The sequence below is a fragment of the Peromyscus californicus genome, unplaced genomic scaffold, assembly GCF_007827085.1.
Source record: "Peromyscus californicus insignis strain IS unplaced genomic scaffold, ASM782708v3 Scaffold_3__1_contigs__length_106647218, whole genome shotgun sequence".
Classification (NCBI taxonomy): Eukaryota; Metazoa; Chordata; class Mammalia; order Rodentia; family Cricetidae; genus Peromyscus; species Peromyscus californicus.
Window position 1 is genome coordinate 98,821,751 of NW_026294551.1, and position 20,870 is coordinate 98,842,620.

Here is a 20,870-nt window from a genome sequence, read left to right on the forward strand (position 1 = left end):
AAGGGTATAGATCTCCTTTAGGATTTCACACACACACACACACACACACACACACACACACACACACACACACACAAAAATAAAGTAGGGTTTTGATCAGTCTTAGGGGCTGAGTCCTTTGTAAATGGATATCGTGGCTTCTTTATATTTTATAAATAATAAGTCTACATTTCTGTGACTGTGCCCTGTGATCATACCACTTTCTAAAGTGAGGCAAGCCCCCTGGTCATTGCTCTAGCACCACCGCCATGGTAGGTATATGAATTGGTTATGTGAGAACAGCCTCAAAGAGATCTGAACAACCGATGATGCCTTATGAGACTTTCTCAAGAAGTGAAAGTTTTTGTTTTTTGTTTTGTTTTGTTTTTTAAGCAAGGAATCTGCCATAGAAGTGCATGCATGCATCTCAGCACTTGGGAGGCTGAGGCCAGAATGGGTTACAAATTGAAACCCTGTTTCCAAAAACAAACAAACAAACAAAAAACACAATAAAAAAGAAAAAGGAAGCTGAGACATTAGTTCAGTTGGCAAAACGCTGGCCATGTAAGTGTGAAGTCTGGGTGTGATGACCCATGCCTTCCAGCTACACACCAATGACTAGGAATTTACAAGGCATCTAAACTTCCTTAACTATAAAACTAGTCTGGATTTCTCTTGCAGTTTGGAGGGTGCCTCATACCAGAGATAAAAACCTCGGCCATGGCTTACTTTGGATATTTCATAAGTCATCTCTGTGTATGACCAAGATGGACAGCCAGACTCATTAGTCATTTCTCAGTCTAAGATGTGTTCATGACAGATTTCATGACACTCCCATAGCATAATTATTGATTTTCCTCAAGCTTATGCAGAATGAACTATCCAGCCTCCAATTGTCTCTCAAAATGGAGCATGGAAAGTTCACAGATTTTATAAATTAAAATCAATATTTTCAATCTCTCCTAAAGGTAATTTTCCTAATTTAGTGGACTTTCCCCTAACATTTATTTTCTCTTTTAATTATAAAATGGCAAGTTATTGATTTTCGTATAGAACCTTCTGGTGCCCCCCAGTGCATTTTTATTGCTGATGTCGGATGGGGGTGGGGAGGGAGGGCTCACTTCTTAATGAAGACCTTTAATTACTAGCTGAACAGTATTAATTTGCTTTGATAGATTATGACATTTGCATGTATACACACACACACACACACACACACACACAATCCTGGGAAACATTTAGAAAGCCATTTTAAAAGGTTTTTCGTTTGGAAGGTTGTGGTTTTTTGTTTGTTTGTTTGTTTTTTCTGGTTTCACTTCCAGTCATGCTTACTATGAACTCTTTTAATTTCTTATTCACTACAAGTGGGGTGAAACAAATATACATATATCTGCATATTCTAGGAACAGATATAAATCTTTTCCAAAGACAGGTGGGTGTTCTCATATAAAGCTAAGCAGCATTGATTATTTCCCTAAGTCTAATTATCTTCAGACCCTGTGAGGTTTATTCTCAAGACAAATGATTGATAAGTCAATTAAGATGGGTCTTAAAGATTTTGACCAATGTGTATTGGTGTGGCCACACCATCTTAGGGTTTAAATAAAATTTGGGGTGCTAATAAAAAAGGAATATCTATGGGTATCTACTCCCATCAGTATGCCTCAAGTTACTGGGTGTAATTAGAAAGAACATGTCTAAGGATCAGAATAAAGAAGGCTCATAAGGGATTCTTACCACACCCCTGTCCATAGAGAATCCTATTTGCCTTTTCTAATAAAACATGTTGAGATCTGGGGAGATGCCTCAGCTGGTAAAGTGCTTGCCTTGCATACATGAAAACCTGAGTTCCATCTCCAGAACTAAAGTAAAAAATCAAGGATTCTGGCATCTTCCTATTATCTCAGCCTGGGGAGGGAGAAAACAATGGGTTTCTGGGACCCTACTGGCTGTAGGGTCCTCCTACCCCAGTCTCAAAAAACAAGTTAGATAGTTCCTGAAGAACAACACCTGTTATATTACCTACATGTACACAAAAAAACACACATTCATGTGTACACACATGTACACCCACATGCACACACATGCAAAAAATCCTTACCACTTGGAAGTATAATGTTTTCTTTTTTTAGAGATGATACCTATCCAGTAAAACGGTTGATTCAATATACCTTTAATGTTCATAATAAGTGAAGCAAAATAAATAAGAAACAGAAGGTGATTCAAAGTTGTCACAGTGGTACTGACAAATGGCACCGTTCTGATCCTCAATTGCCAGTAAGATCCACAGGGCAGAGCTTCCTCACACTGTATATCATATCAGCCAGCTCATTTCTGTGATTAAATATTCCATCAGTGGGGCTAGAAGGTGGCAAAGCTTAACAAGATTCAGAAGATGTAGCACTTGAACACACATAACTCACTCCCATGGTTCAGGAACACCCAGCCTGCAAAGGGAAATTGCAATTTAGTTACATTACTCCAGGAGACACAATCGATAGAGAAAGGAAAGGAATTTCCAGTGAATTGCAGATCAAAGATAGCGTTATGTCTCAAAGATTAGAAAGGTTACCATTAGAAAGAAAGGGGGGGAAATAAGAATATGCAGAGTATGGCAAGTGGAAAACTAAGATGATGGGGGAGGGGAAGTGGCCCTATTGCCAACTGCTCTCATTAGCAATATCTAAGAAGGGAAGAAGGACTCTTGGTTGATACACCTAAAAATATTTTTCTGTTTGTTTTGAGACAGGGCAATAAAAAGGTACTAAGAGAAAGGGCATGCTGGACTGCAAAGTCCCATTTGAAAGGTGATCAGTTCTTAAAGGAAGCTGATGCCAAGGTCATGGTAGGATCAGGTCCAATAATGAGGGCAGGAGAACCTCACCAGCTCTAAAGTAAGATATAAATTTAAGGGATTAGTGTGATCACTGAAGTCTCCTCCATTGGCTATGTCCATATCAGGGAGCCTGGCCTTAGACCGCATCCCATGGAACAGGTGATGGGCTAGTGGATTGAGATCTCAAGGTGAAGCTTAAAAACAAAGAGTTGGGATACAGCACTCTGTGATTGCTTATCTCAAAAGGGCAGGTGCATTTGACCTTGGATTATCTGTACAAATGTGTGGGTTTTCTATGAGTGTTTGGCCACTGTAAACTATGAATCATCTCAGAACTGGGTTAGAGGAAGGTAGCATGGAACCCCTTCCCCACTTGCCCTTCATTGAGTCCAGTACATTTGAAAAGGATGACTTTTTACACACTTTTGCATGAGTCTCTTTCTAGCTTCTCTCCTGTATTTTGAACGTGTTAGCATCTCCAAAATGCAAGATTGTTCAAAAGCCATGGTGTGATGGTTAATATTGATTGTCTACCTGACAAGAGAATCACCTAGAAGACAAGTCTCAGAGCATGCCTGTGAGGGTGTCTAGATATAGGTAATTGGGGTGAAAAGAATATCGGTGGCACCATTCCAGGGGTTGAGGTCCAGGACTGGATAAAAGGGAGAGTGAAACTTAGCATGAGTATTCATTGCTCTTTGCTTGCCGACTGTGGACACAAGTGACCAGCTCCTGTCATCATGTCTTCCCCACCTGGATGGACTCTACCCTTAAACTGTGAACCACAGAAACCTTTTCCCTCAAGTTGCTTTTCTCAGGGTATTTTATCACAGCACCTGGAAGGGAAACGGGTACAGAAGAGCTCTGATCTCGGATATATTTTATTGTTTTTGAAGACTGAGCTCAGGGTACATGTGTGACATAAACCATGCAATTTAGCATACAACCTTAGCACCTTGGAATACGGTGATGTATGTTTGCAGGTCCCCACTGCCACTCAAAGCCCTCCAAGCAATAAATATTCCAACATCCCTCATGGCATGACTGTCTTGACATCCCCACCCAGAGGAACAGGCTGGACTTAGATGCTGAGTTTTGTCCTTAAAGAGAATGTTCTCGCCAACAGTGACCTTTGGCTCTGGGATGCTGTGTATAATTTACACATCTGCTAAATTCAAATGCAGTGCACTTCAGTGAGCTGGAACAGGGGCATCCAGATTTCAGTCCCCAAGCAGAGGATTTGCAGCCTGAAAATGTTCCACTTCAGAGACCTTATCTTGTACATCTGTTTACCTTTACCTCCTCATTGGGATGAGAATCACTTTGCTTCATGCCCTCTTCTCCCCCCATCTGTCTTATCAGATTTCACTCCATCCTGGCCCACATTTGGCCTTAATTTTTTATCTGCGTCCTTCCCTGGCCCACAGAGGAAACACAGCTCATCTTTGATGGAGCCTATAGGGGGTTTTGATCTTCAGATAGGATCAGGACTTGCTGAGATGGTTAAAATAAATGCATTTCTTAAATAAATTTGCTGTTTTTTTTTTCTGTTGCATGGGAAGTCTGTCCAAGGTTGCTCCTCCAAAAGCAAAGGGAGGCAGGACCTTTCTGGTATAAGAAGAGCTACAAGTAGGCCACACAGAAAGGGTGACTTTCAAGTATTTTGTTAGGGTTGCACTGTTGTGGTTAGGGTTAGCATGAACTCATAGAACTCCACTGATGCACCTTAACTGTGCTAGACTCATCATGGAATGACCAAAGAAGAAGATCACTGCAAATTTAAAAAAATGCTAACAGTTTGCTTCCTTTAACTCATTCACCCTGATCACACATGCACAGTATGTGTAAAATATAATTTGTATGTGGGCTCATGTGTGTGAGTGTGTAATTGCTACTCCTACCTTATGTGAAATCATGGTCACTCTTTGGTTGTTTGTGGATGTCTGTGTGAGGCTTGCTGATTTGTGGGCTTCCAGAGTTTCTGTCTCCACCTCTCCTCTCTCAGTTGGAACACTGGTGTTACATACACAAGCCACCATGTCCAGGTTTATGTGGCCTCTGGGAATTCGAATTCAGGTCCTCAGGCTCCTGCCTTGCCCTTTGACCCTGTCCTAACTCAGTCTTTAGTATGAAGTTATAGAACAAAGGCCAGACACTTAGCCAAGGTAACAGAGCCTAACTTTGCCTTCCTTCAAATACATAAAGGTTTTGAAGGATGTCAAACTGTACACTCAGTGTCCAAAAAGCTACTGCAGGACCTTGTACCCATGTGCATATGCATACACATACATACACACACACACACACACACACACACACACACACACACACACACACACACACCACCACCACCACCACCACCAACAACAACAACAACAACAACAACATTATGGAGCTTGCACATACATACACATAGATACCAACAACACAGAACTTACACACACATGCATATGCACACACATATATACCATTGCTAACAACAATCATTGTACCTGCATTAAGAACCAAAAGGTGATATAAATTGGGTCTTTAAGGATAAATAGGAGTTCATCTCACACACACACAAAAAAAGTAGAAAAAGTTTATTGCAGAGGTAGGAAGGTTGGTAGAGTCCCAGGGCATCCCTCAACCTTTAACTTTAGACTCCATTAAGAAATTCTAAAAGAATAAAGAAGACATGGGGAGTCAACTTTATGTGTTAACACGGATGGGAATTTCTGGGCAACGTTAAGTTCTTTCCAAAGGCTGAGGAGTATTGATCTGCTGAGATCAGAGGACACCTTCAACAGAAATGCTGCTGCAAATACCACAGGAAGGAATGTGCATTCTGGAGTGCGTCCTCCGAGGGGTAGGCTGTCACTGAAAGTGCACCTCAAAAACAAATCCATGAAGATGTCTGCTGGTCCATTACACCTCCAACTATACTCAGAGCTATCTGATGAGGAAGGGTGGTGTGGGTAAAGGACATATAGGGCCTGAAAGGAGGAACTTGGGGGGAGATCATTAAGGGAGACTGTATAAATAGCAGAGATGGGAGAGATGAAAGGGCATAAGAGTCTACTAATGCACACTTCATTGGGAAATTATATAATGACATAAGACATTCATTGTATGCCAATTTTAAACATTAAAAATTAAAAGAACAAAATAAATCATTTAAATTATACTACATACAGATATGAAATTATAAGACAATATATTAAAAGTTTTACTTTTTAAAAAACCCTAAATACCCAGATATCATTATTTATAAAGGCCATTACTGCATTAGGGGTATGGCTCAGTGGCTTGCAAGCACAAAGGACTTAAGTTTTAGTCCCCCAAACCCATGCTAAAAAAGATATTAAAATTCAATCTGTAGAACCCACTTTTACAAAAATGGTATTATTGGTGTGCATTTATAATCCCAGCACTGAGGAGGCAAAATCAATTCCTGGGCTCACTTGCCAGCCAGTTAAGCCTGCAGGTAAAATTCCAGGCCAGAGAGAGGCCCTGTCTTCAAAAGAAAAGTAGGAGTGATACTCAAGGCTGTTTCCTACCCTCTGTGCACACATGCACACACACACACACACACACACACACACACACACACACACACACTCACACATACACACACACACACACACACACACACACTCACACACAAGAAAAACTCATCCCACCAACCTCTACTCATCAGCTCCCTGAGCTGAACCCTTGATTTAAGCTAGGACTAGAAAGGAAGTGATCACAGAACCAGTTTCCTTCACTCTCAACCTCTTTCCAGGCAAGAGAATCACCAGAGACCTCAAACAGGAAGTGGTGAATGTCTTTAGAGCTACTTATGTTACATTGCCCTTTAATTATAAGTTAATCAATGATGTAGATTAGTATTTTTTGCTTCCCACATTGAGTATTCTTTCCAAAAAATACATATAACTACTCCTATTTGTCCAACTGATTTGGATAAGTAGACTTAAATTGGCCAAATATTTTATCATACCCTTTATGTTAATTATGTGTTCTTCAAATTTAAAACAAAACTATTTCATTACCTTTTAATTCTTAAAAAATATTTTCTAAATTATGTGCATATGGGGAGCATATATGCAATGGAGTGCAATGGTACTCAGAGGCCAGGGCATCAGATCCCCTAGAGCTGAAGTCCTAGTTGGTTGTGAGCTGCCCAGTGGTAACTGGGTGCTGGGAACCAGGTTCAGGTCCTCTGCAACAGCAGATGAACTCTTAAGCATTGAGCATATCTCCACCTCTCCACCTTTCACTGTCTTTTTAAAATATCGTAGTGTTGAAGAACCAGCTCACACATGGCACAATTCCACTTGGGTGAGCCATATCGCTAGGAGTTAATGTGTTTCTGGAACTTCCTTAGAACTGTTACAAACCATTACAGGCAAAATATTGGTTTATGAAAAATTAATAAGGCCAGGGGAAAACAGAATTCAGTATCTGCATTAGCTATTTACACCAAAAGAAAACAGCCAGAATTAATTATGCCACATGCAACATTCTAATGGGGTTTTCATTAACTGTATACCATTATGGAAACTAAGCAAGGATTATTCAAAGAATAATGCCAATGGCTGTTATTGTTTCAGAGATTAAATTAGTTAATGGGTTACATATTCAAATCTGATGCAAAGGTTAATCAATGTACAGTAATCATTATATTAAGCCCTTTATCATTCTAAGACATAAACACCCTAATATTACCAATGCTTTCCCAGGGGGGAGGAAGAAGCATTTATTTGGGCCTTTCTAATGTTTCTTTGATGTGCATGTAATATAAAGACAATTGGAACCCTGGATGTTGTTAATCATTCTCTGTCATTTTTGAGAGTAAGTTTCACTACCTGCAATATTATATTTGCTTTTATTCTATAGTGCATACTAAGAGGTCTCTCTCTCTATCTCTCTCTCTCTCTCTCTCTCTCTCTCTCTCAAATGTGTGTGTGTGTGTGTGTGTGTGTGTATTTCTGGGAAGCATTTTTAAGTAATTGTACCCAGTTACTTTCTGAGAGATTCAGAGATGAAATTTATTTTCTCTTTTTTTTTATTAATTTTTTTATTTTTATTTTGCAATACAATTCAGTTCTACATATCAGCCACGGATTCCCTTGTTCTCCCCCCTCCGGCCCCCCTCACCTTCCCCCCAGCCCACCCCCCATTCCCACCTCCAGGGCAAAGCCTCCCCCGCGGACTGAGATCAACCTGGTAGACTCAGTCCAGGTTGTCCAGTCCCCTCCTCCCAGGCCAAGCCAAGCAATCCTGCATAGGCCCCAGGTTTCAAACAGCCAGATCATGCAATGAGCACAGGACCCGGTCCCACTGCCTGGATGCTTCCCAAACAGATCAAGCCAATCAACTGTCTCACCCATTCAGAGGGCCTGATCCAGTTGGTGACCCCTCAGCCATTGGTTCATAGTTCATGTGTTTCCATTCGTTTGGCTATTTGTCCCTGTGCTTTATCCAACCTTGGTCTCAACAATTCTCGAGAATAGGAAGAAGCAAAGTGCTAGAGAGGCCCACAGAAATCCACAAAGATACCCCCACAACAGACTGCTGGCAATGGTCGAGATACAGCCCGAACCGACCTACTCTGGTGATGGGATGGCCAAACACCCTAATGGTCGTGCTAGAAACCCCATCCAACTACTGAGGGATCTGGATGCAGAGATCCATGGCTAGGCCCCAGTGGATCTCTGGGAGTCCAATTAGCGAGAATGAGGAGGGTTTATATGAATTTATTTTCTCTTAAGGAAGCAATTCAAGATGTTGGGCTCCTCCAGTCCAGAAAAATAGCCAGAGCATCCTAAAATATTATATGATATGTTTTGTGATAGTATATAGAATTTAAAAAGGAGGCATGGGGAGCCTCTCCAGGCAGCTTTTGAGACTCTTCACTGTTTTAAGGGCCAGTCATATTCCCAAGCCTATGATGGGGAGGGGGAGAGAAAGAGTGAGAACCTCAGGTCATAACCCAGACCTGCTAGACAGCAGCCTGCATGGAAAACACCAGACAACACATAGCATAGCAGGGTGTGAAATGCATGGCTCTGGATCACAATTCTATGTGTGGGCCCTTGTATCCCTAAAGTCTAGACATTAGGAAATAAAAGTGATTTCCATTGCTTCTGCTGCAGCTCAGTTACTAGACTTCTGCTGTAGCTCAGTTCCAGACATTCCATCATTTCTACTCCACCACCACACCCACTGGCTCACAGATTTGAATAGTGAGTCAAAAAATGTGAGGCAATGTTTTTTTAAAAATCATATCATCAGAGGATGGAGAGATAGCTCAGTCAATAAGGTCTTTGCCATGTAAGCACTGAGGACCTGAGTTCAATCCCCAGAACCCACATAAAAAGAAAAGCCAGGCATGGTAGCACTAGCCTAATCAGTAGCCCCAAGCCAGTCAAAAATGACATCTGAGGCTGTCCTCTGTATGTACACACACACACACACACACACACACACACACACACACACACATCTCTCTCTCTCTCTCTCTCTCTCTCTCTCTCTCTCTCTCTCTCTCTCTTTCACATACACACACACACACACACACACACACACACACACACACACACACACATATACACACACTACCACCACCACCAACAACAACAAAACCATGTCTGTAGATTTTTCATTGACTTTTTTAATGAAAAAACTAAATAAATTTTGGTCAGTATTGATAAAATAATGTCTTTTGAAAGATTCAGTGTCAGCTTTCTGAGTAGAGACTAGGGTTTATCTAGACAAGGTTGCTGTTAATGTGACTTCAAACAGTGGGAGAATATTACAAAATTGGCTTTTAACTAACTGTTTTCTGAAGAGAGGTGGATATCATATATTTCAGCCTCTGCAGCCCTCAGGCTTCTCTTGCCAGTCCCTACTCCCTGTCAATAGTACAAAGTAGCTGTACACTGTACTTATATAAGTGAACACAGCTGTGAGCCAATAAAATTTTATTAATAGACACTGAAACAAGTTTAAGACCAGTTCACTGGCCAACAATGATATTCTGTTCATTTCTTTCCAATTGTGTAAAGCTGAGTCTTAGCATGCAGAGCATAATAAAAATTGGTGGTAGCCAGATTTACCTGAAGATGATATAATTTGTTGACACCCAATTTTGAAAATATTAAACCTCAAATTGAAAAGTCTGTTTGAAATCATTTGCAGTTAGCTTCACAAATCAATGTGACTGTCAGCAAGATCCTAAATCTCTTTGTTTCTGTATCCGTATCTGTGAAATGGGTATGATTATATAAATTATATATAAATATAGTGCCATATTATATTGAGACAGGGTTTCACTATGTGTCCCATGCCTGCCTAGAATTCATGATCCTCCTGCCTCAACCTTCCAAGTATTGAGATTATAGGTACCTGTCACCATGCCTAGCTAATAGTTCCTACATTACAGGTTTTTAAGTGTAGATGATAGTTCAAAATGGAATTGGAATTTCTTGATGGCTCACTGAGAAATTTCTGGGTTCTGGGGAATTAGTTCAGTTGGTAATATGCTCTCCGAGCAAAAATGAAGTCTATAATACCAGCACTAGGAAGGTAGAGACAGGGGGATTCTTGAATGAGCCAGGCATCTAGCCCAGCTTTCTTGTTGAGCTCCAGGCCAGTAAGACACCCTTTCTGCACAGTTAAAAACATGCAGCCAATGGGACACTGCCCAATGTTGACCTCTGACCTACACATACTTGTGCATACAGGTACAGCATGTATGTACACACACACACACACACACACACACACACACACACACACACACACACACACACGCCAAAACTGAAATTATTGTTGTTAATCTTAATCTTATATTGAGTTAAGTATTTTCTCTTAAAGCTACAGGTAGCCTAAAATTTGGTAAGAGAGTGAGCTTCTTGAAATTTTATACAAATAATAAAGGAGAAAATTATAAACAGGTTCTTGGAACTGCTCTTGTAACTTTTATGCAAAGCCTAAAACTGTGCCAAATTAAGAAGTGAAAAGAAAGATAAGAAATGATGCATTTCTTTATGAATATTATGAACATCAAAACTTAGAAAAATAAATTAGGTTGAAGGATTATTTACAGAATAGATTTGCTTCAGGGCCCCTTTAAATATGGAAATCTCCCAGTACAATTAAAACACATTTCGATTTATAAGAATTATATATACACGCAATGTTTCCCAGTGACATCTGTGCCCAGACAAATGGAAATATCCCTGTACTGGGAACTCCATTGTAGCCCAAAAGCGCATCTTTCAGGCTGGTATAAGAACATTATGCTTCTAGAAGACCAATATATTAGCTTTAGTTAGGTTAGCTTAATGCTAGTCTGATGTTCAAAACTGTATGACTTTAGAAGCATCTACAGCTCTTTGTGGCTTTGGATTCATTTGTCAATTAGAAACAATGTGTTCTCTAAGAGACTTAATTGGAACAGCCTAAACCTTTGAGTCTAGCAGAAGTTTGAGGCTGGTAAGGCACCACCTATGAGGACAAGCTGATAAGGTGTCTCAATGATCCTCAAGACAAGATCAGTGAGGAGACTGTTGTGTGTACTAGCTTGCTGGGATCTAACAAGGCATCATAGACAGAGTAGAGAGAAATAATTTTTTTCAAAATTCTGAAGGCTAACAGCAAAAGAGTAAGGTGTTGGTGGGTTGGAGTCTTCTGAGGACCCCTTTCTTAACTTGTGAAGATGGCTGCCATCTTTGTGCATTCATCTGGTCTTCCCTCTTTGCAAGACTGTATCCAAATTGCCTCTTAGGAGAACAGCACTCTTGTTCCATGAGGGTCCACCTCATTTAACTCAACTGTAATATTTGAATATCATCGCTTGGGATGTCAGGCTCTGAATTCCTGAGGCTTAGGACTGGACCACAAGGGTTTCTGTGACATGCAATCTCTTCCATAACAGAGGTTAGGGCTACACACCTCTCCCTCAGGTAGGAAAACTCAGAGGGCCCTCTCAAGGATTATGTAGTTGGTAACTGCATAGCTACGTACCTCCACAGTTCACTGAGTAAGTGGCACTAGAAGGGGCTACTCTTTCCCAGGTTGCAGAGCAGGACAATTATCTATTATGTGTTAGATGAGAAGGACAAAAATAATACTGCATTTTGTTCCTAGAAGTGCTTTCCTGGCACTCAGGAAGCCTGGGGTTCAATCCTCAGCAGCTCAGAAACTGGGTGTAGTAGCATGTGCCTGTAATCCCTCCCAGTGCTTGAAAGCTAGAGGCAGGAAGATCAGGAGTTCAGAGTCATTCTTGGCTATATAGTGAGTTGGAGGAGAGCCTAGGCTACATGAGGCTTTTTCTCAACAGAAAAAAAAGAAAACAGGAGAAAAAATATTTAGAACAGCTCTATCAAGCCAGGTGGACACTTCCAAGCCTGTGTGTAGACCTATATGGTTGCTGTTTGTTTGGTTATGTAAATATCTGAACCTCTGGATTAGAACCCCTTGGAGTATTGTCTGGAAGGAGACCACATTTCCTACTCACCCCAGATTGTTTTAGATTCCATAATGGATTAGAGTCCAGTGCTGAATAGAAAGAAGTTGGCAGGTTTCTGTTTCAGCAAGGTGCCCATTTCTCAGGTGCCCATAGCTGGGTTGTTTACTTAGGATCATTTTCCTACGTTTAAGCTAATTTTTAAAGCTTTTAAAAAACACTCAATAATGATAGAAGCAAGAGGCAAACATTTCCATTGGTGAAGTGAATAATTATTAGAGCCCAAATACCCTGCTTTTCCTCCAGAATTTACCTGACTGACAATAAGGTTTCTGGGGAAAAAAATACATAGGTGTTTTTGCCTTTAAAAAAATGTAAAGGAACAACACTACCTGGCCTTCTTAACTGGGGGTAAGATAAAGGCATGTAAATATTCCTTGACAATGTGGAATATGAGGTTCTTTTTCTGTATCTGGAGTTTGACTCAGTGGGAAAACTACTTACCTTGGAAGACCTCACTTCAGTCCTCAGACTCCATTGTTTGTTTTTAACCAAGCCAGGCATAGTGGTGTGTACTTATAGTCTCTGTAATGTCATAGTGGAGACTGGAAGACCTCTGTGACTCTCGGCCAACTAGCCTAGGCTACTGGGCATGCTCCAGGACAGTGAGAGAACTTTGTCTCATGTTTTTAAAAAACATAGTGGATGGTGCCTGAGAAACAACTCCCAGTGCTTACTGTTTTTCCTCTGGCCTCCACACACACCTGCACACATGTGAGCACACATACAAACACGTTTTTTCCCTTTAATTTTTTTTCCTATAATGTATTTTGATGATGTTTCCCCCTCTCCCAACTCCTCCAGATCTTCCCCACCTCCCCACCCAGACCAATTCAGAACATTTCTGGCACTGTTGAGCTACTAAGCTTTGTCAGCCTTGTCAGTCTTGCCTGCTGCAGACAACAAAAAAAAACATTCTTGCTAGCCATAATTATAGTTAATGAAAATTGCCCTGAAATAGGTTATTAATTTTGTTAATCCCAGTGAATCATACAATTGATCACATAGGCTCAGGATGGTACTCAGAACCATTTTTTTATTGTGTTTGTGTGTTTGTCTTTGTCCCTGACCATGTGAATTTTAGAAAGGGTAGTATGCTAGGTGTTTTCAAAAGAAAAAAAAAATGCAAGAAGTTCCACAGATAGCCTCCAGAGCTAGCAAGTCACTTGGCACATTGTAGACACTTAAAAATCCCTGCACACTGAACACTGATCCTTACAGCCCCATCTTTTCCCAAATGATTCAAGGAGTAGGCTGAGCTTAGGCAATGAGCTTCTTCACTCACTCAGCCCTTGGCCTTGCTCTCACACACCTTGTTATTTCACTAGGTGAGCAACTATTTCACTAGGAGAAAATGCATGAGGAGCCCAGCAGAGAACTCTGCTTGAGTGACTTGACTAGCATGGTGGAGGTTTGTCTATAACCCCCAAATTGGGGGTGAGGGCAGCTGGATCCCATGAGCTAACTGCCAGCTACCTTGCCTAGTCTAAAGGGGCAAGTTCCAGGTCAGCAAGATGCCCAATTAGTTGGACAGCAGTAAACAACGACCCCCATATCCTGTCCTGGCCTAGAAATCCAAATCAAGTTGTTCAGCCTATTAACAAGCACTTTTACCCATGTACTCACATGCTTGTACCAATACACACACACACACACACACACACACACACACACACACACACACACACACACACACACTAAACCTAGAGGAAAGGTGGAATAGATGAGTGTCTTAGAGATAACTTGAGAGTGTATTTGAGCTTCAAGTAAATGAATTCCAAGCCATAAACATCAGAAAGTAGAAGGCACCTCTCAGAGAAACAAGTTGGAAAAAGCACTATTTTTAGCAAAGAAAATAAAAATAGATCATGAAAAAAAAAATGTTCTAATTTTCCTCCACTCATTAGTCCCTGCCTAGGGTCAGGTATCTCACTGGTGCCAGGAGCAAACTGACAAGCATGATTCGGCGCTGCTTGGGGGGTTCTGTGGGAAAAACCCATATGTAAATAGGGGAAAGATCTGCCAGGGAATTAAAATGAATATGATAAGACATGAGAGAGCAATTAATTCAGACCTGAGGAGTGGGACTGGAAGAGGTCACTTTTAAACTATGCAGAAGGGAAACAGGAAAAGACAACTTCTAAAAGAGCTGCACCATATGCAGTTACTAATGTTCAATCCCGTCAGAGGTAGAATGGCTAGTTCCATCTGATTTAACTCAGGGTTAGGGCAAAGACAGCGTAGAGATCTCCCTCCCTAACAACTCACATCAAGTGTCAGCAACCTGCCAGGAGCCATGTTCAGAATGATTCTGGACACTCCAGGACAATACAAATGAATAGGCGATATTAAAACTGATTAGTGATGTCTGCCCTGGCTACAGAGTGGTTAGGTTAAGAGTGTAGTTTAGACCCATTGTTACTCTTCATTTACACAGAGTTTAATAAGCCAAGGAAGGTCATGTGTAAGATACGCTGTGGCTGTAGATGCTGGTTCACAGTAGTTGCATGGTCTCTGTTAGAGGTTGGAAGAAGACAGAATTCAAGGAACTTTGAGAGGCTTTGCATGTGCTGTGCTGGGAAGTGCTTCCAATGATTTTGTAAACAGTCTTTATAGGGCTGGTTGTACCCTATTAGCTACTTGACCTACTTTTTAAAACAAATATGCACTAGCAAACCCTCTCCCTGAGATGCATAGAGGCTGCCCCATTCCTCTCTGTTGCTTTGTTATTATTGAATCCAAGGCTTTCCTTTAAACAAAGGTCACAAAAATGGGAAGATAACTCACTATAAGCATTTTGCAAATTAAATTAGTGGATGTTTTTAGGTAAAATAAAACCCAGGTCTTATGACCAAGCATAGATTTTGTTTTACAAAAGGTCAAAGTCATTGCATAAAGATTGTTTCATTTTGTTCTGTTTTACTACTAAGAGAGTACTCAAAGGAGTGAATCCAGCTTGACTTCTCAGGACCCACAGCTCAAGAAAAATGAGAGAGCTTCATTACGCCCTGCCAGGGTTTAGTTTTCTATTCCGAATCTATGTTGGGTCCCAGTGGAATTCTACAGACTGTACTGAGGATATTGAAACTTGACCCAGGGGCTTTAACAGCAGATACTGAAATGGCCTTTAGCTGTGTTTTGGCTAAAATTAGATAGTCTTCCTTTTTTGAAATTCTGGCACAAGAAACCTCAGACTTGTTGTAAAGGTTGATTTTTAACCAGGGATGCACAAGAGAAAGTGGTGGGGAATTGTCTCAAAATCCCTTTCAGCAGGATCCTCATGTTGGAGATTGAGAATTGGAGCTTTCTCTGCGTCCTATAGTAACCTACATTTCTCTGTAAGATTTTTAGCAATGAGCAAACACAGATGAGACTCCTACCCACGGGAAGTACTTTACAGAGGACTTGTTGCTGGGACAACTGCCTGTTCTGGTGTGTAGTTCACCTCTCAGTGACCAATTTTATAATTCACCCCTCCTCACTGGGGGTTATCTACTCTTAATTTTCTTGCCAGTCACCTATTGCAACCAGAAATATTTATGGAAAGCTAGTTAGACCATGGCATATCTCTTGTATGATGATAAACTTAATGAAGTAGAAAGGAGAAGTTGAATTCAATTCAGCAGAAGTTGATCATGACAAGGGCCCACCCAAGTTCTTAATGTACTGACTCTCTCAAGCTATGCCAGTTGGGTTCATTTTTATGCCAGGACTATTTTGAGTGCCAAGGAAAAGGAGGGATAGATGGCTCTTCTCCAAGTACAAGCATAAAATAGGTATGATGTGTTCAAGCTACTTTGCTGAGTGACGGGAATAGCATTAATAGAGATGGTGACTGGAGGAGGAAGAGATGGGTTTAAGGTTTTAATGAAATCTTTGTTTTTGGGGGGGACCAGGGAGAAAGCTCAGTTGGTGAAATACATGTCATAAAAGCATGAAAAGTTCAGATACCCAGAATCCACATAAAAAGCTCAGTGATCTTCTAGTCAGCCTACCTGAATTAGTTATCTCAGGTTCCATAAGAGACTTCATCAAAAAAATAAGTTGGAGAACAATAGAAGATATTTGATGTTGATTGCTGGCCAACACACACACACACACACACACACACACACACACACACACACACACAGAGAGAGAGAGAGAGAGAGAGAGAGAGAGAGAGAGAGAGAGAGAGAGAGAGAGGAAAAGGGAGCTTTATTTTAACCTGGAAATTATTTTCAACTCTAGAGAAGCACAGAGGGAAGATGGGCACAGGTTTGAAGGAGAATTATTAGAATCTCTCCAATGTATCACATATCATGTTAGAACATGAAGGGGTTGAGCAGTGTACAGGGCAGGCAGGAACATCAGCTTTATTGTCTCTGGAACCCAAATGACTCTTGGGAGTTTTAACTACATGTCGGTTGACCTTGGTGGCATGTAGGACAGGATGATAGACCCCTTCCACAGGGTGGCCTTGCTCCTGAGATAGGCTTCTTTGCATGGAAGATGACATTCAGCTGCAGTATCAAAATAAGGGAGAAAAGCTGACCCTGCCAGTCAGGGAAGTCAACAGAAACCACAGGGAGGTATTTCCAGCACTCCAGGGTTTACTGCATCTGCACCAAGCCCTGCTCATTCTCTGCAGTCTTTGAGCTTGACTTTAACAGCAGTAGCAGAGGCAAATTAACACTCAAAAGAGGCCTCAGGCCAATCATCCTTGATGTGAGTGGGTAGTTCAAAGCATGGCACAGGAGTAGGAAGTGTCTCAGGATGCCACCATTCCTCCCTGCTGTAAATTTCCATTTTACAAGCATAAGCCAGCTGCCCTGTCCTTTACATCAGGTGGAGGCAAGCCTCACTGCAGTGCCTGGCTGCCTGCAGGTCAGTTAAGCCGACTCTGCAGCAGGAGGCAGGGAGCTCCTGGGATGCAACCGAAGCAAGTAGGCCAGCAGTTATCTCCCACAGTGCTGGGCGTGCAGCCAGGACCGGCCATAGGGACAGCAGACAACATAGCTAGCATTCTTTTCTGCCTTGCCTTCCTCCCATTCTTCCCCTAAGGAAGTCATCCACCAGGACAAAAGTTTAGGACAGGGGTAGGAAAAGTTGCCTCTAAACAAATCAATAGGTGTACTTCCCATTTGTGGAGTAATTATTACATGATAGCCCTTGCTATAGACACCTTTTGAAGGTAGGTATGTTTATCCCTGTTTCTCAGATAGGAATGGTGAGGCCCAGAGCGGCACAATGACTTATAAAGACTGCCTAGCAAAGGGGTGTTTCAATCCAGTTTACTGTCTGCTTCTTACTGATATTTTAAAAGTTTGTTTAAATTAGCATATATTAATTATATATGATAAAGGCTTCCATTATGACATTTCATGTATATAGTTTTTCATCAGTTCCTCCATTATCTTCTCTTTTTCTCCTCCCATTCATACTAATTACCTTCCAAAGTCTCTCGCACTTTCTTTTTTGGGGGGTGGGATCAGATACATTTACCTAGAGATGCTTACAGGAGCATGGGTAATGGGTTTGCTGCTATTTCTTACGATCCCTTTTGAGAATGCCATATCACTCCCATTGCTATATGAAAGTGGGCTGTACAGCATTAACCAGATCCTTTAGGTAACCCTCATGTGAAATGGCATGGCATGCATTTGGTGGGCTATGGAAGTGGGTGGGTTTCCTCTGGTCTCTTGGGCTTCCTGTGCTCAGAGGTGTGGCTGTGTTTTCATTTCCCTGCCTTTCTTGTTTATGTTACCATGCTCTCAGGTATAGTGTGCTGTTCCCAAACCAGACACCATCTCTTTCTCTCTCTCTTTCTCTCTCTCTTGTAGGCACGGTGCTGTTGTGCCAGGCCAACCAGGAGGGATCTTCCATGTACAGTGGCCCCAGTTCACTTGTATATACTTCCGCAAGTAAGCCCACAGTTGTGGCTCTTTTTGTTTTGTGCTATGTATATATGAGTCCACTCACCTCCTTGCCATGTAAGTCTCTACCCCTCCTTTAATCTCCTTCAAGGTGTCCTCTCCATAGAGTGGAGTGGAGTTTCATTAACATGCCTGTTTCTTCATTGCCTTAGTATGTAAATCCCTCTGTTTGCTCCCATTCAAAGTAATCCCCCATCCCTGATATGTACTAGCCATCCTTCATTAAACTTGTCATGACTGACTGCCATGATGGGATATGGGCATTGGTTGGTGGGGAAGGTTGTGGGAGGAAGGGAAACGAGGCCATTGCCTGCATTTATCGTAGTTCTGCAAATTAATGGTAAAGAATTTTAAATGTGCAAGCCACCTAAAAGTGCCCCATAGCCTAGCAGATGTCTTGATCTGTCCCTTTGTATATGGAAGGTTCACTATGGAAATATGGCCAGCTTATGACTAGTTTGCAAGGCTTGCAAGTCCAAAGTAAAGGGAGATACATTAAGATTTTTCCAGTTTAACTGGAAGGCAGCAATACAAAAATGTTCTGATTAAATTGTATGTGTGTGTATATATATATATATATATATATATATATATATATACATATATATATATATACATATATATATATATATATATGTAAATATGGCTACAGAGAGGCAGTGGCAGGAGAGGAAACATAAGCTTGAAGAAAAGGCCTGGGGAGCATCATACCTGGTCTCCAGAGCAGACTGGACAACTAAGGAACCTGGGCCCTTTGGGTCTCCTCCTCCTTAGCCAGTGCTCTTTATTTGTTATCTAATGCAGGCACTCTTTGTAGTCCTGGGAGATTCCCTTAGTTGGCAAATGTGTCCTCTTCAGTGTTGGTGCCCAAAAGTTAGTCTGCAGGTTCTTGGAAAGGTCACTGGCTTCTGAAACAGGGTAAAGAAGGGTAGAGTTGAAGTGGAGGTTCATGATAGTCACAAAAATGAAAGGAAGGAGAATCGTCACTGCTGGGGAAAACCCGACACCTTGATTCCCAAAATGTGAGAGTGGGACAAACTAGGTAGGTCACCTGAGGCCCAAACTGTAATGGTGACAGCCCTGGGACACACTGGGTGTGTAAGAGGTGGAATGAGCAGCTAGTTCATGCTCAAATCCAGTTTTGAATTGGTTAAATGAGGGGTGTATATTTCTGTGCCCCAAGAAATTCTAACCCTGATGAAAAGTCGTTCTTTCTAAATGGAGGCAAATTGTCCCTTGTGAGTCTGTAAACGTTAGCCTTCTCCATGCCTGCTCCAGGTAGGTACTATACTGCTTGTTTTACAGGGGAGGAAGTGGAGAGCTCTGAGGACAGTGACTCACCTGGAGCCAGGGAGTTACTCAACATTCACAGGCATTTACAGACATATTTGGTTCTTTCCACTCTCCTGCCCTTCCTGTTTCTACTCTATTATCTGGAGAAGTGTTGATGCACAGTGTTAGTATTGGTCTACAGAACTCCCAGAACAAATGCTCTACATATGCATTCTATAGGACAGAGTGGGCAGGTCTCAGAGGCACTAATTATTTGAATTCATCATGTTGATTAGCCACATGGGGCAAATAGTCAGTTAACATATTGGACAGAATGGCTCTGTATACTAGTGTGATAGGCTTCCATCTTATTTACAGAAGTGAACCAGACACACCTCAGAAAATATTCACTTGGATCTGTCTAGCTGTTCTAAAGCAAATTGCGGGGCATGTTTTATATATCAGATAGAGAAATATCACACAAACTCTCTGACAAAATAATGGGGGAAATGTCAGGAGTTAGCAAACAAAAGTCACAGGCCAGACCCCATCCTTACCCACTTTATAAGAACTGTGAAACCAAACTGAGTGAAAATGTGTATTATTGCCAGGTGTGATGGCACACGGTCCCAGCACTAGGGAACTAAGGAGGCAGGGGAGTCCTGAGTTTGATACCAGCCAGGCTTATAGCTATATGGTAAGAACTTGTCTTCAAAATAAAAGAAAGAAAATGTGCATTTTATATTTCTATTATTTAAATGTATACTCTTCATAGGTGCCTGATATTCTAAACTATTACAAATTGTCTCTCTACAGAAACAGTGTCTAAGTACTCACGCAAAGGGTCTTTTTCAGTGCTAAGAATATGTGTGACACTACCGCCTCACATGTATGATTGCACAAGCTTAGCTAGTTCCTATTTTAAGTCACATCAGTCATCTCACCTACATGTTTTCAACTTCTTATTGTCACGGATCGGCCATGTGACCTTTAGAAATTATGCTAATGGCCTCCTCATATGCTATTGTTTAACTATATTTTAATCTGTTGCCCCAATTGTTGAATATTCAGGTTCATAGCAATTATTTTCAAATATATTAAAATCAATGCCCTTTTCTGCAGCAGTCTTAAAGGAAGCAATTAATAGCTAATTTCATTTTTTTTTAATTTTTAAAACGGCACAACCTAGTTTCTTCCACTAAGATTCTTCCGTGGGTATTTATCTTAAGCAGTGGTATTGGGATTGGCAATCTGGGTGAGTATTTTGTCAGAGTGAGGAACTCTACTAGTGGCACGGAAAGGTTATTCACGACCCTGGGGCACACTGCCCAGGCTTTCTTTCTCCTTCATT

General features: G+C 41.3%; 1 protein-coding gene across 41 annotated transcripts in view; it reads left to right on the forward strand.

Moving 5' to 3' along the window:
* The window catches only part of Rbfox1 (RNA binding fox-1 homolog 1), a 2,167,575-nt gene that overhangs the window by 2,066,437 nt on the left and 80,268 nt on the right, over positions 1 to 20,870 (forward strand). For 37 of the 41 annotated variants that reach the window (XM_052759361.1, XM_052759363.1, XM_052759399.1 and 34 more), the window contains one exon: positions 18,155 to 18,235. The exons of the other annotated variants lie outside the window; for them this stretch is intronic. In XM_052759361.1, the coding sequence (XP_052615321.1) occupies positions 18,155 to 18,235 (81 nt within the window). The remainder of the gene's footprint in view (positions 1 to 18,154; positions 18,236 to 20,870) is intronic. 41 annotated transcript variants of the gene reach the window in all.